The sequence below is a fragment of the Xiphophorus maculatus genome, chromosome 9 (genome assembly GCF_002775205.1).
Source record: "Xiphophorus maculatus strain JP 163 A chromosome 9, X_maculatus-5.0-male, whole genome shotgun sequence".
Lineage (NCBI taxonomy): Eukaryota > Metazoa > Chordata > Actinopteri > Cyprinodontiformes > Poeciliidae > Xiphophorus > Xiphophorus maculatus.
In genome coordinates, this window is record NC_036451.1 from 24826999 (window position 1) to 24852511 (window position 25513).

Consider the following 25513-nt stretch of genomic DNA (forward strand, 5'->3'; position numbering starts at 1 on the left):
GTCCAGCTGGGGAAGAACCTGAACCAAGAAGCTGAGGCAAAAATGACACATAAGTGAACAAAGAGGGTGTAAGAGGACTCAAATGATTGAACTGAGTCAAAAACTAAAGACTTTCATTAAACCCTTCCAGACCAAACGTATCGGCGATGAAACAGCTGAATTTGCAGTACCGTAATTCCGCCACAGGTTGCGCTATCTGAAAAATTCCAACAGTTTCTGAAAGGCGAGACGTTGCACTTTCCAGCCGATATCGGGGTTATTACGGTAATTTCACCCACCCCCCCGCCCAACCCCACCCCGCCGTAGCAGGAAGTGAAATTAACCAGAGGGGCACTCTGTCTTTTAATTGACTTAAACTTGCCCACTTATCCATAACTTATAGTTATGGATAAGTGGGCAAATATATTTTACTCACAGAACATTTCAAGAACTGCGTACAATTAAAGTATGCAAAAAATATCCAGGCGGAGACTTGAAACTCAGGTTCTAACGGGTTAAAGTAAGGATCTAAAGAAATACAAAAAGAACAGGACACAAAAATAGAACTGTGAACGGAAAGCCATTAGAGTCAGAAATAATAACAAACGATCCAAAAAGGCCAACATGTGGCCACCAGAGGCCCAGCTGGGGTGGGGTTCCTCAGGCTGATCACTGGTGTCTCTGTGTTCTGACAAGACAGCAGAAAATACGGAGCAGTGAGGCAGATGAAAGCAGCGGACGCGAGTGAACGCACGGCTGTGCTCCGCCGAGTGGGAGGAGCAAGAATTGGGGTTACTTGTTGGAGTCAGAGCGACACACGAAGACGGTGACACCGAAAGAAACGGCACTTAGGGAACCCGACTGTTGCTCGTCCCTCTGGGGACGGAGCTGAGGGAGATTTCCACGGCCACTTGGAGCGTGTGGGGATCGTCTGCATCGATCTGCCCACCGGTCACAACAGGTCACCGGGCCGGCTGCAGGTCGTTCACTTGAGTTGGGCTTCTTTGAACGTACGCAGAGCAACCGGCGCCTTCAAAACAGCAGCCAGCAAACTGAGAGCTTCCCATCCACACGCAGAGTTTACAGGCCTCACAGTCCAGTCAGGCGTTAACGTCTGTTGATTAAAACACTGCTCCATGGTTCAACGCTTATTGTGGGACTTCGCTCATATTCCCACAAAAATGTTTTATGTGTTCCAACCTTTACTAACTGAAGAGAATCTATACCAAATTGTTTCTATATTAAAAGACTCTGACAGTAACCTTTAAAGGTGAACTATTATGCTACCTTAGCAAAGGTCTACAGGCTGCAAAACAACATTTTTTTTTGCACCAAATCATTTGTAAATAGTGAAATCTCAGTTTGGTCAGTTCTGCCTATTTCAGCTCCTGTCAGATTAAGCTTTAAGTCCAGATGAGCTCTTACCACCGACTGCAACTCAACATGAAAACAGCTGCAAACCGATGCGCAATTATACAACTGAACATCTTTGAAAAGCAGAAGCGGAGCCGCCTGCACAACCAGCAAAAATGCAGCAGGAAGTTTCTGGATGTTAAGTCAACAACAAAACACTTGTCTTTTCCAGCAGCCATTGTACAGCCCATACTGTGGTAAAGCCAGCTAATCAAACATGCTTGGTTGCTGCAGGGAGGGGGGGGGGGTAACATCGCGGTACCTGCCGATTGTGATGGTGCAGACTTAGTGTGTTAGAAAACCAGAAAGATTTTGGCTAAGGGGGAGGATAAGACGTCAGAAAACAAAATCCACCAACAAGAAGAAAAAAAAGATGCTGTTTCCTCGTCACCTTGCTGGATACTTTGACTACACTACTGCGCAATCGCCATCAGGAGATACATCACAACTTGCTTTTACTCAAATAAAAAAAATAGAATGTAAAATAAATTTTACTGTAGATGTTGGACAAACTCACAGCCTGTAGAAGGTGATCTAATAGAGGTGCTAGAAGAAAATAAGCATCTTTACAGGCAACATGAACAGACCAAGAGGTGAAAACGGTAACTATAGTTACAGTATACTAGTATACTACAGCAACATAACCTTCTTTACTCTTACCGCTTTGGTAACATCCATCTGTCTGTTATCTATTATCTGGCTGAAAAAGATACAAAATTATGTGAATTATGTCTTAGTGAATATTTTGCTGTATCCTTTTCCAAACTTCTCGTCCATTTATTAGTATTTATTTATTTTGCTCAACATGTTTTATTTATCGTCCTGGTTGAGAACAGAGATAGTTTGAGCTTCCTGCTACATTACCTCTGTTTCATTGTCTCATCTACTCTGGGTTTAGGGTCCTAGTCCAAGTATAAACTTGTTGAACACACAGCAAAGAAAAACTCGAAATTCAGTTTAAAAAAAACAAAAAAACTAAGCAGAATATTACAGCAGAATGAATCGAATGAAACTGAACACTGAAACAGACGTTCAGGCAGCACAGATGCATCAATAGCTGCTCACGGCTCCTTTTTGCATGAATTACTGCATCGGTGTGGCATTGCATGACCTTACGGGACCTTGATTCTGTTTCTTAACAAAATGCACACTGTGCTTTAATTAGGACGTTGGAACACATACAGAAAAAAAATCCACCCAGTCCTTGTTTTCCTCTGCCCAGTTTGGATGCTTCTGGTGTCATCACAAAGAGGGCAGGACACGTCTGTGTTTCTCTTCCCGCTGCTGTGATTTTTCCCTCAAACACTTTTGTTTCTTTAGCGTCCTCTCACAGCTGCAGTTAACCCTGCTGCTTGGTCTGCCACACTTTGTCCTTCCACTCATCTTTCCCGTTGATATAACTGGGCGCAGCTCTCACAACTTGTTCTGCAGCGACCTTTGGTGAAGTCCAGGCCTGCCTAAGGCATGAAACTCTTTATATTAAACATCTTATTATTATTATTATTAGTCTTATGTACAATTCTAATTTTCTAATAAGTAGACATGAAATATTTCAGTTGTAGAATCCATATAATGTAAATGTTCAGTTTTGGAACTGATTTTTAGAACTATAATTAACTCTCCCTCCCCCCTCCCCAAAAAGAAAAAAAAAGTATTTTCATGCGCCCGTTTCTGGAAAAAAAGAAGAAGCGAGTCTTACCTCCAATGTCCGGCCTCAGCTTCTTGTCATACTCTTTGAGTAAATTATTGAGGATTTCCGTGGTGTCTGTTTCCTGGGATTTAGGAGCCAGCATTTGGTTCACAGTCACATCCTCGTAGTCCTCCTCATACTGCACCGCTAAAGAACTGGAGAGAGGGAAGGAAAGAAGCTCGTGTTTAACAGGACGTGCAACGCGCGGAGAGCGTGCGTTCAGAGGAACTTAGACACAAAGTTTCAAAGAAAATCCCTGCAGCGAGGATATGGAAATCCGTTTCTTTTCTCTTTTTGGAAGAAAACGAAGAAGAAGAAGAAGAAGAAGAAGAAGAAGAAGAAGAAGAAAGGTGCGCCGCTTACCAGGTGAAAAGGATCGACAGAAGTCCGACGCCAGCCAAGGAAGCGCGCGTCATGTCTCTCGGAGGGAGAACAACAAGTAGACAGAGACGTGTCAGCGGACCGTGCCTGTGCGCACTCCGTGGTCACCGCAGCACTGAGCGGAAACAGGAGCAGGAGGAGGGGGGCTTCATAGTTTCCAATCCAGCCGATATGTCTTTCGGTGTGAATAATAATAATAATAAAAACCATTTATATCCTTCCTTGGTGGCCGGCTCCCCCCACCTCACCAGACACAAACTCAGCAGTTTGTCACCGCTGAGGACTGCAGCGCTCCTCCATCCACAGCGGGCGGCAATGCGCCCTTTACGCAGGTGCGCACGGTGGCTGAGTTCTCTGAGAGATGAGAATTCATCAGCTGAGAAATAAATAAATAAATAAATAGAGAACTCCTCTGCGTCACACAGGGGTCGCTACACCTGCGCGGAAATACTTTTTGTTGAGCTTTGTGCCTCCGTTCTTTCCTCCCGATTAATCACGCAGTAGAATGTCCCCGATGTAGAGTGTCTGCAAATAGACTTGCAGAAGAAAACAAAAGTCTTTACTGATTGTCTTCGAATGCAAAGCCTGAAAAAAAAACAGGCCTAAATATAACATGGGAACAAGCAGAGCGCCGTTCAAAATCCACAGCATGATGCCGGCACTACCGTGCTTCGTTGTTCAACGTTTATTTGTCACATGCGCAGTAGAAACGTTTTCCTTTATACAATAAAAAGCTTACTTTTGTCTGCAGGAATGTCATTTAACAAGGTTGGGGGTTTTTTTTTGTACAAAATGTAAAAATAACCATACAAATTAGAGTTTAAATATAAATTTTATACAATAAGTACCGCTAGTAATATAAAATATCGGTAATGCGAATAAGATATAGAAGTGGATTATTGGTAGCCAATGTAAACATGGGCGCGCCACACTGTAAAAGCAAAAATGTATATTTGACAGCGATGAACAGTAAAATGGTGACAGGAAAAATCCGTAAAATATGAAACAAGTTAGAATTTGATGTAGGTTGTTTTCATGTTCCTTTTAGAGAAAACCTTTTTTTTTTTTTTGTCCTTTAAGTTAAAACGTTTTCTTTTATAGTGAATTATTGAATCCAGCAGAATTTTTTAAACCGTACAATCAAAAATCACACTGCCATCTAACCATGAAAGGAAAAAAACTAAATAAAATTCTAGTAATTTTGCATCCTGGCAACCACAGCTGCCGCTGTTTTACCATTGAATTACCATAGTGATGATGATGATGATGATGATGATGATGATGATGATGATGATGATGATGATGATGATGATGCAGCTGTTTCTTTATATTTGAAACACTGAAACCATGGGTTGACTGGAAAAATAAAAATAAAAAATTGCCACACGTTGCGAATCAAAGTCACCTCTTTGAGTATTCCTCAGTTTGGAGGCGTCTGTGTGAGACGCTACAGCACGAGAGGTCAGAGGGCGCTTTAGCTTTAGCATCTCAGCTGCAGAGCTAACACGTGCGTTAGCTGAGCCTGAGCTGCTCTGGTCGCAGGCTGTAGAGCTTCGCTGCTGCTGCGCCTGACTTCTGTCACCCTCTAGTGGCTGAAATGAGAACTGCACACACTTGAAATCAAACACAAAGCCATATCAACTCTCACTGCTGTTGTGCTGCTAACGTGGAACTTTTCCCACACGTTTGCATATGCCTCGCCAAATTCTGTACAGTTTGCGTTTTGTGCAGCACACATCCAGAGTTTCTTGAGTTTCTGATGTCTGCACATGCGTTGTTGTTGTTTTTTCCTTTTCTATGGAGACGCCTTTGTAGGGCCTCAGCGTCGCGCCGAAGGACAACTTTGAAAAGCGGTCGAGCTGAGAATGAAACCAGCAATCATTTCCACTTCCCCACTTAGCCACATGATCACCTACTCACAGCCATACATTAGCATAATGCAAAAGATAAAGCCCAACCCGACGGGCCCAGAAGGAATCAGCATGGATTTAATGGGCCGCACTCAGAATAAATATGAGCTTAATGAACTTATAGTTGTTTTTTAAAAGTTTTATGTAAGATGAAATCACCCATGGGTCTAATTGGTGCTGCTACCTGCCCTGCATATTTAGCATGTGCACCTATACACTCTGCATGTTAATCCCACAGTCTGCTGAATAAAAGAAGCTTGAGTGTGTACGATGCATTCGAAATAATATGCTAAATTGTATGTGACAGCCCCTTAAAGAGTAGAGTTGATCATCATCGCTGCATAACTCCAACAGTCTGGACGAAACTCAAATGCCAAGGTGGTGTTTGGATTTTCAAACTGAATCTGAAAAGTGTAAATTGTGTTTGTATTTTGCCATCTTTGATGCTCTTGAGTAAAACATCAGAAGGTCCGCGGTTCAGGTAAAAGTTGTGTGCTCCTCAAATTCATGCAAAAAGTGCTCAGAAGAGAGAAATTGTTTTTCAATAAAAAGCGACGGTCTGGTTCAAATTTCACAGCAAGCCAAACATTGGACACATAAATTTGTGGAAGCAGAAAGCGCACTGTTCAGGAGAAAAGCAAAAGGACATTTTTTTGGCATATTTTATAACGCATAACAAAACAAAGAACAAAAGAAAAATACCCTTTAAATACTCCATCACTTCTAAAACCTACAGCATCACCTCCACATTTTGGTACGTCTCCCAAGATTTGATATTCACTCCCCTCTCTGTGTTTTTCTCTCCAACGCTCCAATCTGTGATTGACGGCACCAAATGACATCAGTCATTTGGCGTCGACTCCGGCCCAACCAAACGGAAAAAAGCAACTTAAACGGAGCTAAATCTTTGACAAGCAGATGTGAGCCAGATGTCACTGCAGCAGAGAGACCCCCCCCCCCACCACTGCCCCAACAAGATGGGTTTAGCAATCCAACAACTGCAGAAGAGGCGTTGGTGTAATCAAAGGCCGAGCAGAACGGGCACAAAGTTGTTTCTATTAACTAGGATTACGTTTTGGTTTTGTCACGTCGAGTTCCGCAAATCCACAAATTCGTAGGCTCATTTGAAGCAACATATGTTTTTTTTGCATATGTTATAGAATAAAAGCATCACCTGTTTTCCTCATTATCTAAGAGTTCTTCTGATAGTGTGAAAATTCTTGACTCGATTTTGCTTGACAATCGTCTCAAAGTTGCAGTTACACCAATTTCCAGTGAGTCTTTCCAATCACACTTTTTCCTTCCATCCAACTTTCTAAGAAAACACTTGAGCCAGCAAAGAGCTGGCTCAAGTGTTATAGCTTCAACAATTGTCTTCAAAGTCAGTAGTCATATGGTTGGATGACCATAATAACTCTATAACATCCAACCATCCATTTTCTAACACACTTGTCCCTAGAGGGGTCAGGAGAGGTGCTGCCATAAACATAAACATAAAGCCATAAACATCAAAATAATAAAAAAGTCTTAAAATATTTTACTCTACGTGTAATGGATCTATAACATACACATACAGGTTTCGCATTTGTCATTTAGATCAGTTTGATTTCATGACGTACTGTGAGAAAAAGAACAGATGTTTTTTTTATTTTTATTAAGCGCAGACAATCTGGATTTACCTGTTTACATACCACTTTTCTTTCAGTGTGGAGTAATCCAGAATGAATGAAACATCAGTTAGCAGCCTTTCATTAAAGCTTAAATGTCAGCAGCAACATTATTGCTTTATTATGACTGAGCACTAAGAGCCGGAAGACGGTGCGAGTGAAGCTTTATTGGAATCAGGTACAGAACAAAGTGCACGTTTTTCACATTAGCACAGGCCTTGACATTTGTCACATGAAAAATGTGATAAAAAAAAAAAACCCAAAGCAATGCATTTATTAAAAAAGACGACTGGCGGATTGATGAAAACCTAATTAAATACAGGTAAAATGTTGACATTTTTAGCATGAACACAAAAAACTTGTCATTCACTTCAGCGTTATTTATTGCTTCAGGTATTTGCTGTTAAAGCACAGACAGCTTCTGTTTACTTCAATGTCATAATACAATATTTCAAAAAATAAATAAGTAAATAAAAAAACTGTGCTAAAGCAGGCATTAGGTCACATGATAAAGTTCGGACATTAAAGCAAATCCAGCTAAAAGTAACGTTTGTATTTTTTGAGATATGGGTGAAAGAACCCATTACATTCCATTATTCTGTTAAAGTGATTTCCCTTTTAAGAAAAAAAAAATATGGATACAATAAATATAGCTTTGTTTTTAAATAGACTGAATGAAAACATCATGGCCACTCCTATGTCGAATGCACATATGGAATGAGCAGGCTCAGTTTAAAATGAAATAAAGAACACATGGCTGTATTTAAATGTCTGAAAATACACAAATAAGAAAACAAAACTCAAGAATTAACAATTTAGGTTTTTCAATGTGTTAAAAATCTTAAATTCACTACATTGCCAGAAGTACTGAGACATGCCATCAACATGCCAATCACCTCCAAAACTGTTCAAATCCAACCAATTAGCATCTAATATGAGCTAGCTTGCTATCAAGCTAACAGTTTGTGTTTGTGGGTCACTTGAACTGAAAGTTTTTTTTAGTAACTTCAATAAAAAACGTGATACATGAATGGAATAAAATGAAGCAAAAGCAGGTTAGTGGTTTTTCCCCATTCTCTTCTTTTTATGCTAAATAGGGCTAAGCTAAGCTAAACAAAGCTAAAGACATCAGGTAGTAGCTGTTTTTTTTAATTAATATTGTTAAATATTTCTATTTGAACCAAGGTAATGTTAATTGGTGTGGTCATGACGCTTTTTTCCCAACCACCACATGTCCGTCTTATTTTCATGCCAAAACAGGATTTTTTTTTCTCAAGGCTAATCATCAAGTATGCTAGCTTTTATAAAAGACCAAAGAAACAAACTTATATCTATGAAAAAAAAGAATGTTTTTCTAAGCATAAAACCTTTTTGACTTGCCAGGGTTTAAACTACTTGACTCATTTTCTTTTTAAGCACTAAAACTAGCAACTAACAATGCTGTTGTGCAAGCGTTACATCGATATAAGTGCAAACTTTACTGGCCTAGTGGTGCTATTCTATAAGCAGGGCAAATATACAACTGTCTTAAGCTACTCCCGCACTTACTTATATACACAGTTTAACCTCATAGTTTGGAAACACACCACTTTCGCTTTAAACGCTTCCCGCTTTCATCTCCACTTAAACAAAAACTCAGACTGACTAAACTTAATTGAGAACAAGCCACCGTAAATTGAAAAGTAAAAAAAAAAAAGAAAAAAAGAAAACGTGAACAAGAAGAGTCCACTACATTAACATTCTGAACCAGGTTTCAGAGTAAGGTTGTTGCAGGAGTGCAGAGTTCAGTGCATTCATAAGGAGTCATCACACTCTCAAGGCAACACATTCAGCATGGCTATTTGGCTGCTTTTAACAAGAAAGCAAAGTTACATTTGCCTCGGTCCTGTTTCACATTCGTGGACCTCGAGGTTAATATTTACTGTACAAAGACTTTACAAAGATAAAAAGCGGTTTTGAATGATACAGTACAAATGTTTTACTTTGCATAGCATTTGGCCTTGCTTTTCCATTTCCAACTAAAAACTAAACGACAGAATACAAATGCCAAATGCTCAAAATTTAACAAAAAAAAAAAAGATTAAGTATAACCAAGTTCTGAGTGAGCAATCATAAGTTAATCTTTTAGGTCGGTAATCATACATGTACTAACTCAAGGCAAACATGGCAGCACTTACCCGAAGCAACACACATGCAATAACTTGTAAATATCTTAAAAGAACAACAATTATGGTACAAGGACAAAGTGCTTGGCGTTTGTTGATTAAGTTCTCGTCATCACTGGCCCTCAGTCTAGAACTCACTCGGCTCCTTTAATCACCGGCTCCCTGTTGAGGTACGTGGCCCAGTACACCAGGTTGAAGGTCCCAAAAAGCACAGGGAACACAATCCTGGACATCTTGTCGATCTTGCTCACGCTGTTGTAAGTCTTTTTGGGGTCCGGGGCCTTGCTTTCAGACGGTTTGAGCTGAATAGTTGTGCTGTTTGAAATGGTAGAGATGGACGCGTCCTTGGTGAGGTTGGCTGTGTAGTTCACACCGGCGGAGCAAGTGTTGTTGGGCTTCATGGACAACGCCAATGGGTCTTTTTTCTGCGTAGAAAGAAACAAGCTGTGGTTCTAATAAAACTGTGGTGGTAAATATTGGTAGTACAAGTTAAGGCGATACATGGAACAAAAGTAAAACCTGAAGGTTTTGCACTTGGTTTTGACTAAGGGTCTACCTGACAGTCCGGTAGGTTCAATTGGGGACCAAATTGCAGCGTTTTACATTTTCAGCTGGTGCAGCATCTCTTTCACACTGAACTGTGTTCAACAAATTAAACTCTTTGAAAAAAAACGGTTCCCCTCCTCACCTGTGGTGGCGCTGCATCAAGAACTACTGAAGGAAACAACACAAAGACATGAATGCAACTTTCTTCCTCACAAAATGGAGTAGCATAATTCTTTAGCAGATGTAGATTTTCTATTGTGTCTTTAGTAAAAGAAAACGAGCCACTTCGGCCGCTAGCGCTAGACGCAAGCGTTTGTTTTGGTTGTATTTACCCAGTATGCCCAGCGCTATTGTTCACTTCCTGCTTTTGGAATGGTCTCCGGTTCACTTGCATTCACATATGCATTCGAACACTGCCAGAGTTCACTTCAACCGAAAAGACACATTCACACCTCCCCAAATGAACCGGACTTTCTAATTTAAGCAGACTAAATGGTGCCGGTGTGAACCTTAAAAAAAATTTACATTTTCAAGCATTTTCCACAAATGTTTCTCCTGATGATGCTCATTTTCTAACAGCTCAGCAAGTTTTGAACAAACCTTTGAACAAACCCAGCGTACGTACCTTGGGCTGTTGGGCCTCCATCGCTTTTTTCCCGTCCCAGGCCCAGCTCCTTTTGGTAAAATAATTCACTGTGGCAAATTCAATGAGGGCTGAGAAGACAAAGGCATAGCACACCGCAATGAACCAGTCCATGGCGGTGGCATAGGCCACTTTGGGTAGGGAGTTTCGAGCGCTGATGCTGAGAGTGGTCATGGTGAGGACCGTGGTCACACCTGGCAGTGAGAGAGAAAACTGGGTTAGTCTTAGATACCAGAGTTGTAGTTCTGTTTCTATTACAGCAGATTAAGGCATGGAAAACAGCCGGCTGCGTAGGAGAGTATTATAAACAGTAGTAAGAAAAAATAAATAAAATAATTCAGCCTCTAATTGTGGAAAGAACAGCTAAATGTCTCTTTGAAGCTGTGGGAATCCTCCTGCGGGTTCTGATGCTGCCATTTCAGCTAAAATATTTCAACCATCGCACAGCCCGATGCGTCTTCCAGACTCACCAAAGACGGTTCTTGCTGGCACCGACTCTCGGTTGAGCCAGAAAGAAACCTGGGACAGGATCACAGTCATGAAGCACGGCATGTAGGTCTGGATGACGAAGTAGCCTATCTTCCTCTTCAGGTAAAAGTGAGCCATCATCACTGTGTACTCGCCTAGAGACAACAGAACAGATGGATTGTTATTTCTCCATGTGCTTTTGCTGTTTATTTAAAACAGTACACTCAACTATAAGTCAGGCAGAAGAGCTGATGGGAAGAATATGAATATAAGAATATAAGAATATTTCTCAGTGTTTAGACAGGAAGCTTGTATTTCAGAACTTTAGAAAAATATCCTGGAGATATTTGTTAACTCGGCTCACATTAATTTTAGAGTGAGAAAATGGCAAATGCCTGAAAAGTTATATTTAAACTGTCTGGACATGTTGCAATGTCAGGTAGAGCTACATACTATAACCTTTATTTAAAAGAAGAAAAAAAAAAATCAAAATATGAGTTCCAGTTTGTTTGGCTTTTCAAACTTTTGTTAAGACTTTTTCTCTCTTTTCTTTGTTTTTTTAAGTACTCACTATAGATTTGAAACGATTAATCAGATTAATTGTGATGTTTCGATTAAGGGAATAATCGTCAACTAATTTAGCAGTCGATTAATCATTAACTGGAGTATAAAGACTCAAAATAAAAAAAAAAACACCATTTGCTTAAAGAACACATTCAGAGCAGTAATTAATGCAAAATTGTACAAAAACATATACATTTTGCATTTAAGATTAAAAAAAATAAATAAATAACAGCAGACTTCTTTGTCTGTAAATATGTTCTGCCTAGAAATGGTCGTTTTAATTTCACCTGGTTCAAATATCAGTATAGCGCTAGCAGACAATAAAAACAAACAAAAAACTCCCTTTTGGTATGCAGACATTAATCAGTTAATCCAAAAAATAGTCAACTGATCAGCTATAAATAGTATTGACTTGTTAAAGTCAAGCAGAAAAGCCTGAGCTTTTCACATGTTAATATTAGATGGATTTATTTTTTTTGTTGTAGATTCCTCCTCTGCTACACATGATCAAGCATTAACTATAGGAATGCTATATTACTGCATTAAAGGCAAATAAATCTTCACTTTCTTATATAAAAAGAAATGGAATTATTTGTTTATTCACATCTTTTAGTGTATTTTCTAAAACTGTTCAATGAAAAATCTGTAGAAAGTGACTATTTTGAACTGATTAATCGATTAATTGTCAGAATAATCGATAGAATAATTGATTTCTACGATAACAGTTAAATCTGGCCCTAATTCGCAGCGAGATCCTCACACGTCTCCCCTTCTCGTCACAGCAGGTTTAAGTTTTGTCACTAAAGTTTTGTTTCTGCTTTGTGAAAAATGTAAAAGAAAAAAAAAACAAAAAAAAAAACTGGCGGGCCCGGGCGACGTTTAAATCCAAGAAATAACAGGGGTTTATTTTTGTCGTAGTCTAACATTAATATTTGAAACTTTGATCTGATAGCTGATGAAAACCACAACGCTGTGGTTTGTTGGTTTTAAGTTAAGAACATACTCAACCTGTGACATTTCCTTCTCTTCCTCTCATAAAAGCACCTGTGCGGCGCCCGGCCCGCCCTGCAGTCGGCCCGCCCAATAAACCTTCTCTTTCTGGGTCATCCCGCCGGTGAACTCTGGTGACTCAGGCCGCGCTCACAGCCTCACACTGCATGCCCTCTCTGCGCAGTTGCTGCTTTTCCATTCAAGTGAAGCCCAGATTAAAAAGGGATTTTGAAAAAAAAAACGGGCAGATTTCAATCCTCACACAAAACCACGCTTTCAGTAACTTCCAGTAGAAATAAACATGACTAAGACTGGTATTTACTACTCTTCCCACACTCTCTGTCTAGGATTTTCTCTGTTTTTAATCACGATATTATATGGTAATTATTGTGATTTGAGCTGCAACTAATGATTATTGTAGTAATCGATTAATCTAATAATTTTTAAAAAGCCACATTGTACAGATTTTTCACTTGACCACTTTTATATATTATTAGAAATACATTAAACAACACCAATACAAAAATAACTTATAAAGGTTTTGGTTATAAAAGTATTTTTATCTTAAATGCAAATTTTATATATATATTTTTACACAGTTTTGGCCTAATTACTGCCCTGAATAGGCTTTCTTTTCTGTTAGCTGATGATTATTTCAATAATTGATTAATCACGATTAATCCGATTAATTATTCCAGCCCTCATTGCAATGAAGATAAAAGTGATGATAAAAAAAATTTTGGCAATAGATTGCATAGTTGTGACAGCATATTGCTGCAGTCAAAGCATTTCACTATTAAAATTGTGATTTATTTTTCTTTTTTGTTGGATAGTACACAGTAACTGAATCTCATCACATTTTTCAAATGAAGTGATATTTAAAGAAACACTAACGGCGGATAAATAATAATAATAATAATAATAATAATAATAATAATAATAATAATAATAATAATAATAATAATAATAATAATAATAATAATAATAATAATGTGTTTCGGTATTTAAACATCATCAGCTACAATTTATTGTTTTATCAATTATTTTTTTCTTTCTTTCTTTTTCTTTTTCTTTTTTTACCAAAGTGAACAATAAACAGAATTTGGTTGAATTGTTTGGCAACCAAGAAGAAACTGGACCGTATGAAGCCGATTCATACGAATTGGATTGAATTGACTACTTTCATGCAAAGTGCCCTAAGACAACATTTGTTGTGAGCTGGAGCTTTATTAGTAAACTGAATTTCACAGAAAAGTTGCTCTTGCTTTATTTTGTTTAGGTTTTATACAAAAGAAAACCCCACACATTTCTTTATCAGCACATATTTCTTAGTACCATCACTTACAGTGACAGTGGTGATCCCATTTATGACACCATTTGTGATGTTTTCCGAATGCGACAACGACAAGGCCGCTTTATCCTTTTATTATTATTATTTTTTATTAAATTGTGTTGCACTTGCTGCCATTAAATATCTGCTTTCCTGTCATATTATTTGACATTGACCAGAGTTCTCTCCTTTAAATGAGTGATATATTTATTTTTACAAGGAAAGAAAAAGTAGGTTGTGGGAGGGAGGGAGGGGGGAGAAATATCATTGTATCCTGTTAATCAAGTGAAGATTGCATTTGAATGATTTCCTTGTTTTGTGAAATCCTGTCGAGCCGCCGAGTCTGATAAACTATAGAAAATCCACAGATGACTGCTGCTTTCTCCTGGCAAAGTCGGATTTTTCTGTCTCGCTAATCCCTTGTCACAATCTGCACTCTCTCTCTCTTTCGATGTGCAAGCACCACGTACGTGTGTGTATGTGTGTGTGTAACACAGTCCATCCCATTCTGTCAAGCCGGGCCACTCTTGATTGGGGACGTTCATCCTCGCCTCGCCAGAGCGAGAACGCCGAATTGGACCTGGCTCGGCGGCGCTGATTGCATGCAGGTGCGAAGTGAGGGTGAAGGAGAGCGAGCGAGAAGGGGGGGGGACGTGACGGGACGGGAGCAAAGTTTGGACGGTGCGAGCGATGCAACAAGCGGCATCATGTCTTCGGTGAAAGGAGTTCCCTGGTTGCCTTCACTCTGTGGACTGTTAGCCTGCAGACCCGCTCTGGGGGGCCACGGCGTGGGGGTCTCTGCTGTGATCTGACCTGACCTGACTGAACCTTCTGGGACTGAAAGTGGATGGAAGCCTCTCGGGTGTAAACAAACAAACAAAAAAAAACAAAAAATGCGGTTGTGGTGGATTTTACTGTTTGGGTTCTGGAGCGTCTGTGGGGAGCTACCATTCATAGCGGAGAACAACGCGGCCATGCTGGTCAACTGGTGAGTACAGATCCATGTCATCTGTTGAGCTGTGATCTGGAAGCAATATCATGCATTTAAAAAAACCAAATAAATAAAAAGAAGTTCGTCTATCACAACTTATGCTCCTGCAGCCGTATTTGCATCCAGTGTGGTTGAACCGGTGAGACCAGGGGGTCACTGCCACCACGTGTGCGCCCAGCACACTGCTGAGCTATTCTGGGCCCGCTAAGGAGGGTTTGAACTCCAGATTAGCTCAGCTAATTAAGCGCGTGCTAACTCCGGGTGACTCGCCTTCCCTTTTTAGATAGCGTTTTGCTACGTGTGCAAACGGACCGCACTCTTCAGAACTTGCTCTGATCCAGGGTTTCCCACCCCAGTGAGCACGCAACAGATTTGTCTCCGATTTAATGCGTGTGATCATAAAATGTGTTTCTTTCATACATCAAACGGGGTATAGCACCTCTGTTTACATCTTTGGGAAGCCCCTCTTCCTCTCCCCTCCTCCTTTGTGACAGAGTAACAACCAAAAACCAAAAGTATTATTTTTACATAAGGGAATTAAGCAGATGCTGTCCAACCCCTCCGTCGCCTCCACAGCAGCCAATCCCTGCGCTGTGATGTCACTCGGTAAAAGCACAACTGATGGGCCTGCATACGGATTAACCCTACAGACCCAGTGGCTAAGACCACGGATAAGTGATTTTTTTTTTGTCCCCCTCCCCCATTACCCCACCCGCCCCCTCCATGCGTCTGCCACCTCTCCTCCTGACAGCCCCAGAGACAGCTGGCTGTGTGTGGGAGGCGCGCTCAAATCCTGGAGATTCATTCATTGTCCCTTCTCTCTCCCCCCACCCCTCCTCCTGCCCCTCATCCAGCTTGATTTGAAAACATTTCCTTTCCACAGCAACTTTAACGGAGCAGGCTGCAATAACGCGGAGCGTAACGATGATAATAAAAGCCACGTCCAGGCCGGAGCTGCTGTACGACTGCTGAGCGACTGAGAAAATGGGGGGGAAGCTGGCTGCTTTACTTCCTCAAAGTTCTCGCCCATTATCCCACATTTTTGAATAAAGGCGGTGACCCTAAAATACTTAGATTTTTATCACATCCAACATGTGGAACAATTGAATCCATTTTCAACAAATATGTGTGTTCTTACATTTGGTTTAAACTTTTGCTGTGCGGTAGGAGTGTCAAGATCATGAACAGATCATTCCTGCTTGTGTCCAACAGACTACAAAACTCTGAATGTCTTTATGTTGGAGTTTACTCTGGACTCGTTTATAGTCACATATTTCCATGAACATTCTTGCTCTTCTTTCATTTTGTTTATTTTATATTTAGGTCATTTTAAAATCCTTTCTAATTTCACACTTGTGCTATACACTTTATGTTACAAATTGCTTTGTTTGTATTTGCTAATATTTCACACTTTGCAATGTGAATAGCTTGTCCACAAATAAGCAATTTCCTCTTGAGGATCAATATGGTATATTCTGAAGGTACTGAAATACTCGGTTGTGGCAGACTGTATGGACAAAACCCATTAAAATGCAGTAACAGGGTTTCCCCTAAAAAACTTTCTAAGTCCGGTGGTACAGGCGGTAGAGGGCGTTCAGCGGCCCGTTACAATTTGTGTTTAAAAATGTTTAAAGTTGGCAAGAAATGTAAAAAATATGCTTCCAACCGTTTCACCAAAGAAACTCTTTAACCCATCTTTGCTATCACTGTTACTGGTGTATAAAAATAAACATAAACAATACTTAGCCTTGGGGGGCTAAGTAAAGCCTGATGGCCCGCCAGGCTTATAATACACTGAGGGAAGCCCTAAATAATAAATAGCCGTCTCTGTATTCAGAGAGTGTTAAATATTACTGAACATCTTTTCACAGTGATGTAATGTGGCAGTATACAGATAAAAAAAAAAAACCCAGCTTGGATTTGACTGGTAAAATAACATTTAAGCAGACATCTGTTATCTTGATGGCTCTATTTACGCAGCCATCTTGAGTTTAGTGGGGCCACATTAATAGGTATTGTGGGCCAGATTTGGCCCATGTGCCTTGAGTTTGACACATGCTTAGGAATAAATCAACAACAATAGATATCTACATCAATATACCAATAGATAATGCATCTGATGGAATGTTCAATAATTTCACTGAACTCCAATCCAGAACCGCACAGCATTCTGGGAGATGTACGCAGAGGAAAGGCTTTAGCTCCCAAGTCTTAAAGTCTTAAAATTATTTGAATTTGTACATTGTGCCATGATTCCACTCGTGAACTGGACCGCCCCAGTAAACCAGTTACCAGACGTGAGCAGCTCTGAATGATTTTAGCTCACTATTCCACAGCAAACAATGGGATGTTTACGGGTCTTTGGGTGTAAAATTGCTCCTTTTAGCTTCTTAAGGGAAATTTCTATTAGATTGAGGTCAAAGCTTTGATTTGCCCACATAAGAATATAAACTGTATTCTTTAATCATTCTTTGGCAGATTAAACTGTGTGCTTAGGCTCACTGTCTTACTGCTTGGCCTATTTTCTCCAAAGACTTGTTTCAGTGTCTCAACATTTTGCTTTAGAGTACAGTGGTATAAACCCGGATGTAATGTTCCAGCAATGGCAGCAGGTTATTGGGGCCAAGAAGCAGCAAGGCAAAGTGCAAGGTCAAGGAAAGAGCTGCTCTTGGAGATTTTCCTCTCTCCAAACATGACACATCCTCTTTGGTTTGTTGTGTGCTGGGTATATAATTTTAAAAATGTTTCGTCAATGTAAACCAGAAAAGTGTGGGGTGCGTTTATATTCATTCTTCAGTCTGATAAATGAATCCGTTGGCACCAACAGAAATCCCCTTATCAGTAAGTGGAGTTCACCTGTGTGCCATTTAATCTCCATGCATGTTCTGTACAGCGACACAGAGATCGAGGAACGCAGCTGACACACCAGGGCGAGTTGCGGAGAAGTTTGTTTTATGTTACAAAACAACGTCCCGCGCTTTGAACACCTCACAGAACGCCGATCAATCCATCAGCAGACAGAGAGCGGCGCAGCGACCAACCTACCAAAACATGGCCGTCGACCCAGTGCTTCTCAATTCCAGTCCTCAGGCCCCCCTGCTCTGCATGTTTTAGATGTGCCTCTATTCCTGAACAGCTGATTCAAATGATTGCATGACCATCAAGTGCTGCAGAAACCCGTTGATCACCCATAGATTCAATCCAGGTGTGTAACAGAAGGGAAACACCTAAAACAGGCAGGGCAGGGAGGCCTGAGGACTGGAATTGAGAAACACTGAAAACTGAGAAAAGGGCGAGGAGACCATAAATGCTCCCACATACTTCATCCAACGTGCCGTTCTCGTTAACAGGAAAGTTTTGTTCGCAGAGCAGCATGCGCCCAGTGAACTGGACACCAGGCCAGGTTCTAAGCTCTACAGCTGGAGTGAGTTTGCGGTTTGTCCGCTGTACCCCGACTGGTGTAGATCTCCTCCGTTCCCGCCGTCTGGCCGATCAGGTGATACTGGTTGAGCCTCGAGCCTTCCTCTGCCACCACCACAGACTTGGCTGCGTCCTCAGTCCACTTGTAGATCACTTCTGAGACAGGGTAGGCATCTAGGAGAGAGGAGACATTCTTACAGGTTTATAATCGAATATGTGGATTGCTCAATGTCAAATCCATACAGAAGCATGGAGTCAGTGAGGATTGTGTTTAGACTAAGGCTGTCGACGTTAACGCATACGATTGATCGCTTACGATAGTGAAGATTAATCGCGTTACCTATTTTGACCTAAAAGCTTCTCTACCACAAAGGGTTACCTGCTTTACAGCAGCGCTGTCTTGTACTGCGGCCAGCAATGCAGAGTCACAAACACAAGTGGAAAAAGGAGCAAGGAGAGTCAGACTGGTGAGCTCAGCGGCAAGGTTTTCTCTTAAAAACACCTTAATATACGTTTGGATAAAACCACTAATGTAGTGTAATATTTTCCCATGCTGCGATATTATTGCAATAGTTCATCATTATTGCAGTAATGAATTGTCCTTCCACCAAAGCACAACAGGTTTACAGTAAGTCTGTCACAATAAGCAATTAATTAATTAATTGCATGATAAATTAAAATGAGCTTGATCGCTTACATTCGGATAATTCATATTTTTTGAAAGACAGTTTTGTTCACAGAGGCTCCATAATCCATTTTATTTATGTTTGTGATTGTAATGTTTCTTGTCCCCCCCCCCCCATATTTCATTTCTTGTTCTTGGTTGTCGTGTTTTTATTTTGAATATTCAAAATGTCTTCCGGCTCCAGTGTTGAGTCCTTTATGAAGTTAAACTTTATTAATGTTTAAGAGGGTGACCTTGCATTATTATGCCCATTATCGGTCTACTACTTGAAAATGGTCTCAAAACGACATTTATTGCTATAATTAGTGGGATAATTTGTCATCAAACAAAATTTCTTATTGTGACTGACAGGCCTGGTTTATAGGTAATATTCCTGATATTATATAATATTCCTGATCCGGCCGATACTAAACCTCAGGGGTCTGTATCGGTATCCAAAGTGGAAAAAAGTGAATCGGTGCAACCCTGGTTGACTTCATATCATTCAGTAGAATATTAACCCAACAATATTAACAAATCAACCTTCTTCCACTCTCAATAATATAAAACAAAACAAAACAAAACTTGTGGGTTTATCTTATGAGAGGATTCTCTTGTTATGTTGTGGTTTACCGCTGGATAAATCTTACTTTAAGCCAAAAACTAACAGCATCTAAGATTTCGTTGTGTCAATATTAGCGTCACCTCCTCCACTAATAGACGTTACATAAAAACTCAGCTGCAAATCACCTCTCCAAATGTCAGTGTGTGTTCACTATATATTTACATGCTCCATAGGAGCATCCTTTGAGGGAAAATAAAGTTCGATGAATGATGTATTACGTGAGCGTCATTATGTAACGGGTATGTTTCTCACAAATTTCAAATACTACAGGTGCGCTGTAATATTTAATCCTGTGTTCAGCAGATGAATTAATGCCGATCCATCCTGCTGCCCTGACGTGGAGCTTAAAACGCAATAATGTCATGGATATTTACTCTTAGCTTCACAAATATACTCACAACTACCATAAAAAAAATGTCCAGATTTTGTGCAAATAATATTCTTATTTGACTGTAGGAACATCCAGCTGAAATGCTCTGTTAAAATACTGAATTAAGAAAAACAGTTAAAAAACAACAACAACAAAATATATACATATATATATAATAAAAATCACTAATGTTGTCCAGCTGCATCACTTACAGAAAACCTTCAAAAACCGAGGAAAGCAAAGCAAGAGGCTGTAAGCTTTTAGGTTGGAAGGCATCTAATTGAAATAAAACAGTACAAAAGTAAAACAGTCAAGTTTTCCTTCATTTTCCCTCGGCTTCATTCAAGATGAAAAATAGCCGTACCTGCTATTGCATTTTACATTATAATAACCACTTATTCTCTACTGTTGTACATAATCTGGAACCCAAAACCTTGAGAAAAACTATACCGGCCAATTTTGTTACCAGCTGGATTTGCATTGCTTTGGTGTGGAGTGCTCTAAATAATGTCTTGAACATTTAATTTCCTGTTGTAGTGACAAAAACAAATGTTTATCCCCTCCTCTGAATGGAAGTGCTGATTGGTGTCTAGCATTCTTTGTCGTATTGAACTGAACGGTGACATCTTTAACGTGATGGATTAGAGCAACTGCATTAATGGTGTGTTAGCCTTGTTGTCAGTTTGCTAAGATTTACCATCTTAATGAAAAAGAGGCTGTAGCAGGACTTATAAAAACAAATGCAAAATGTCTACAGTAGACCTTGAAACAATGTTTCTGCATAGTCTCACGTTTATCTTCCCTCTGATTCCCAAATTGTATAAATTAAAGTTACACCAGAGTCCTCAAGGATCTTAAGGTGGAGTAAGTTCTTTTTTTACAAAGTAAATTAAAAATACTTAATTTCATGGAAATTACAAATTTAATAAATAAATGTAAATAAATTGTTATAAAGTTATCTGACTGCTTCGAGCTGAACTATACGTTAATTCTTGATGTTGCTAAATATCTTTAGCTAAAAAAAACAGTATAACTTTGCAAATATTAACTGAACTAAAAGGTTCAGTTAACCTTTCAGTTGTAAGAACGTAGAGGTGGCCGAAAACAGAAAGTTGTGAGAGGGAAAGCAGACCCGGCCATTATGAACTAACAGAAAAATAAATAGCAAAAGAAAAAATAATAATAATAATGATCATACCCTTTCACAAAGTCACTTAAGTTCTAATAGTAACATAAAAGGCAGGAAAAAATAAGCATCTAACTGAAGAGTAATGTCTATAGTTTACAGCCTAATGACTCCAAAAGGCCTAATAAATTAAAATATGCCTTTCAAAATTTCACTGATTCAGTTGTCTACATGCAAAAAATGTCTAAAGCATTACATTTAAAAATAGCCAAGCTGCTTTAAGTTCTTCCTTTGGCCTTCATGTACCTATTTCTATATAACGTTTGGTCAAAGTTATTAATAGTCAGTGTGAAGGGACGGCATTAGAGCTGCAGGTTGTAGACTCCTGGGTTAAGCCATTACATAACGCGTCTTCAATCTGCACTACAAATAAGACGCAGTCTTGACCTACAAAGCATTTGGGCCTGTTGAATGGTAGACCAGATAAAAAGCAGCACATGATTTAATTTCCCTCGTTTGTTTTGTGTCAGGTGATCATCACTCAGCCTTAAAATGACACGTTTAGGATAATCCGTGAAAAGTTTCGCTTCACCACAAATTCTGGACAAGTACAGCAAAGTGCGCCTCAGAACCGCTGGGGCAGAAAGAGGTCAACGTTCATGGATTTGGAGCGCGTTCATGAGGCGGCGAGTCTCGTTTCGCAGCTCGCATCGCTTGCAATTTTGTTTTGCCATGAACTTGGGAACAAAAGAGTCGAAGCGCGGCGTCAGCGTAGCGAGGCAGGTGCAGCGGCTCCTCCACAATCAGCCGACAGAGTCTTTCACGGCCTGCCTTCTACGAGACATTATGCTGCTCATAAGAGAAATGCTAAACGTGCTAATTAATGGGCAAATTCCTTCACGTTTTGTTTTTTCTGTGCAGGGATCGGTTGCATCGCTTTTAATCCTTTTATTTCAGATTTAACAATCATTTTATTTACCTAACCATAAATGTGGTTATGTAAACACACAAAAATTTTAGCTTTAGTAAAAAGTGACAACATGGTGTCTTGCTTGGCAGCATGGTTAGAGGCTGGACAAACAGACCAGCATCCCTGTTTTGGCTCAAGCACCAGTTTTGTGGCCATTTAGAATCATAAAGGTAAGAGTGTTAGATTCCAAGCAGCAGTTCTTAAAGGCTTAGAATAATAATAAAAAAAAACATGCTGTCATGCATAATCTGTCTATGGTATTGACAGACGTTTTAAAACTGAACTACGATAATTTTGTTAAAAGACAAACAAAACAAAAACAGCAACATAATTGTTCTTATCCATTTACACTGTCAATTAAATTATGCAGTTAATTAAGCAATCCATGTTTACTCACAAATGGACATTTCCAGGTTTTAAATTGGAAAAGTAAATCAGAGGTTCGTTAGGGATAAATTCCCATCTCAACTCTCCAATCTGAAAATCCAATATGGCTCCCTTGCATATAACACCTGTGTTAGCCTCAGTTTTGAAGATTTACCTTGCGAAATATTTCATTCTGTGAGGCGTTGCTGCAGTGTCTGAAGGCAAAGTTACAAAGATATAAATTGGTTTTTGCTTGCATCGCTAATAGCCCTTAGCATGCTCAATAACCATATCATTTAGCAAATGACAACATAAAACATGGGAGGTTAAATTAGATTACATTAGGCTTGATATGACAACCTTAAAGGTAATTAGTTGCCACCAAAACATGCTCCTGGTTAGATTTTGTTCTCAACATGAACTAAATTTAAACTCTAAGTTAGGTTCAGGAACTAATGTCTTTCAGGAACACAGTAACCCCTGAAAGATTTCTGAAGCAATGATGACGCTTAAACAACTCCTCTTTTATGCTCCTCTTGCCAAGTTGTTTGCCATCACAGTTAATTCACTTGCATTTAAACAGCTAATAAATAAAGTTAAATTCTAAAATTTCAGAATTTATTATTTGTCACTGTATACATGACCAATGAGATTAAAGCCAGCTCCAAAACAGTGCAAACAATGTAAGAAATATGTACAATATTAACATAAATATGGTTATTTTTACAATATTAAATCAGTTAAGCATTTCAACTACAACCAATGGTTCCTGTAGCACAGCTTGAGAGCCACAAATGTGACATATTTAGCCCTCACTGGAGGATAAATGTCTGTCTTACATTTTCTCCATGTTATATTTCATGGTAGCAGAGTCGTACTGCCATGTTAACGTGCTGACATCCTGATGGAAACAATTTGCCTTCTGTAAGTGACAAAGACAGCTGATGTTTCTGATATTTTTTTCTCCTTCTAATTTTCCTCATAAAGAATACAAACCTTATAAAAGGAAAAAAAAAAACCTCTGTATAAGTTGTTTCCGGAAACCTTTAGTTAAGCTAGCAGGATGCAGCTAGCTCTATTGTTAGCTGTCCCAAATAATGTAAAAAGTTGCCTATTTACCAGATTTATGTTATTCTAAAAGTTTGACCCAAAGCTTTAGTGGTATAACAGCTTACAGGATAAGTTTACCAGTTACACCAGATATTCAGAGCAGTGCTACGTTAATGAGCAGAACTTATAAAAAGCGTCTCATGTCACTGGGCTTCCTGGCCTGTTTAAGCTACTTTAAACATGCTAGGTTTATAGTAGTTTAGCATGTTTAACTACTGTGATACCTAGCCTGTTTGAACTACTTTATGGAGACATAAAGTCTCCAAGCAACTTTGTAATGGTAGGAACATAGCATAGAGCTAATACTAATCTTTATTTGGGGGGAAATCACTCTTTGGATGCTATAATAAAAGAATACAAGTTTTGGTTTGTTTCCTGAGTAATGCATCCATAATATTTCCATCCTATTCACTACTTTGGCACTGTTCTTGTGTTTAATCATCTGCCTTAAAATTTAAATGTCATAAATGTACATTGGACACCAACAGAAAGCTGGTCTATCATGATTGTTGTCAGGTCTTGTAACAAAGATACAGAGCAACCAGAACAAGAACCAACCGTCTCAGAGACAGTTTCTACCCGATAGCAATAACAAAACTAAATGCAATCAAAAACAACCATTAATCATCATAAATGATGTATGTGAGAATGTGGCTGTTCTTATTTTTCTTTTTTTTTGCCAGTTGTTTGTTGATTCTTGCGTTGTGTGTGAATTGTGAGACAGTTATTTTTTGTTTTTGGGCATGTGCACCGACTGATGGCACCTTTTGAATTTCGTTGTCCTTGTGACAATGACAATAAAGATTTATCTTATCTTATCTAAATTCTATATCGGATTTAGCTCAAGGCACTGACCTTAAACATGCAAGTTGATTACATACAGTCAAGGTCAACCCATCTGCCCTTCAACTCTGACCAGCTTCCCTGCTTCTCTTTAGGAAGAGCTTCCTCCACTCATGATGCTTTCCCCACCATACTTCACTGTGAGAATGACATGCTGTGGTGATGTGCAAAACGCAGCACTTTGTTTGTTGCCTGCCTTTGCTCTCATCTTCTACATGCTTCCTTTGTTGTAAAGTAACTTCACATGGTTTTCTTTCAACAGTGGCTTTCTTCTTGCCATTGTGCTGTAAAGGGCAGACGCAAAAAGTTAAGCCAACAGATACACTCACCGGTTTTGTGGATCTCTGACGTAAGCCTGTCTCAATAAGCATTAATCAATTAATCGCATGATAAATTAAAATGAACTTCGATATTATCGAAGGTCAATTTTGTTTACTGAGATTTCATAGTGCGTTTTATTTCTGGTTTTGTTATTGGTTTTAGTTTCCACTTTAGTTATTGTTTTAGGTTGCTGTGTTTTATATGATATACTTAAAATATCTTCCAGTTTAACTCTTAAGTATTCTTTACAAAATTTGTGAAGTTTTTTTTTTTTTTTTGGTCAAAAGTCTTTTGGTCTTCGAGAGAAACAACTTGCATCATTGCACCAAATTACTTTAAAATGGTCTCAGTACAACAACATTATTGTTAATGCAATAATTACTGGGACAATTTATCATCCAAGAGACTCAGATAACCCTGAGTCTCTTTTTTCCTTCTGTGAATAATGTTCTCCCTGCTCGGCCCATCAGTTTTTGTAGGTTTTGAAGTTTAGCTATGCTCCTTCCATTGCTCTATATTTTAGTTAGACGTTTCACTTTTTTGTGTGTAACCCCCCCGACCCCCAGAAAAACCCAATTCTTCTACTTTACCATTATGTGTTACTTTGTGTTCATCTGTAAATAAACTTTAAATAAAACATTAAGTCTGTGGTTGTAAACCGACACAACGGTAAAGGACTCCAGGGTTCGAATACTTTTGCGAGGGACTGTTTTAATGAAGCACAGACTTTAGCTACCAGCAGGTAGAGGCAGATCAGTATTCGAGTTGCGTTTCATGTGTGTTAGATTTATTTTCTTCCCTCAGCCACCTTCTTATGTGCAGACTAAGAGGGAATAATTAGCATCAACTAAAATGAACCACGACACCAAAATTTGACGTAAATGGAAGTATTCCTCACAATATGTTTGGAGCCAAGCACTTCTATGCCTCTCAAACTCTGCCTTATAAATCACTAGGTAGT

General features: G+C 39.3%; 3 protein-coding genes across 4 annotated transcripts in view; 1 reads left to right on the forward strand and 2 right to left on the reverse strand.

Moving 5' to 3' along the window:
* gabrg3 (gamma-aminobutyric acid type A receptor gamma3 subunit) overlaps positions 1 to 3501 on the reverse strand; it is a 42960-nt gene extending 39459 nt beyond the window's left edge. The window contains exons 1-2 of the mRNA XM_023339239.1: positions 3446 to 3501; positions 3092 to 3237 (exon numbers count right to left, since the gene is read on the reverse strand). Coding sequence (XP_023195007.1) covers positions 3092 to 3237; positions 3446 to 3498 — 199 coding nt within the window. The 5' untranslated portion in view covers positions 3499 to 3501. The remainder of the gene's footprint in view (positions 1 to 3091; positions 3238 to 3445) is intronic.
* A 3686-nt stretch (positions 3502 to 7187) lies between these two features.
* The window catches only part of gabra5 (gamma-aminobutyric acid type A receptor alpha5 subunit), a 32752-nt gene continuing 14426 nt past the window's right edge, over positions 7188 to 25513 (reverse strand). For both annotated transcript variants that reach the window (XM_005804429.3, XM_023339988.1), the window contains exons 7-10: positions 18188 to 18331; positions 10865 to 11017; positions 10377 to 10588; positions 7188 to 9630 (exon numbers count right to left, since the gene is read on the reverse strand). In XM_005804429.3, coding sequence (XP_005804486.1) covers positions 9340 to 9630; positions 10377 to 10588; positions 10865 to 11017; positions 18188 to 18331 — 800 coding nt within the window. In that variant the 3' untranslated portion in view covers positions 7188 to 9339. The remainder of the gene's footprint in view (positions 9631 to 10376; positions 10589 to 10864; positions 11018 to 18187; positions 18332 to 25513) is intronic.
* gabrb3 (gamma-aminobutyric acid type A receptor beta3 subunit) overlaps positions 14640 to 25513 on the forward strand; it is a 52802-nt gene continuing 41928 nt past the window's right edge. The window contains exon 1 of the mRNA XM_023339986.1: positions 14640 to 14734. Coding sequence (XP_023195754.1) covers positions 14640 to 14734 — 95 coding nt within the window. The remainder of the gene's footprint in view (positions 14735 to 25513) is intronic.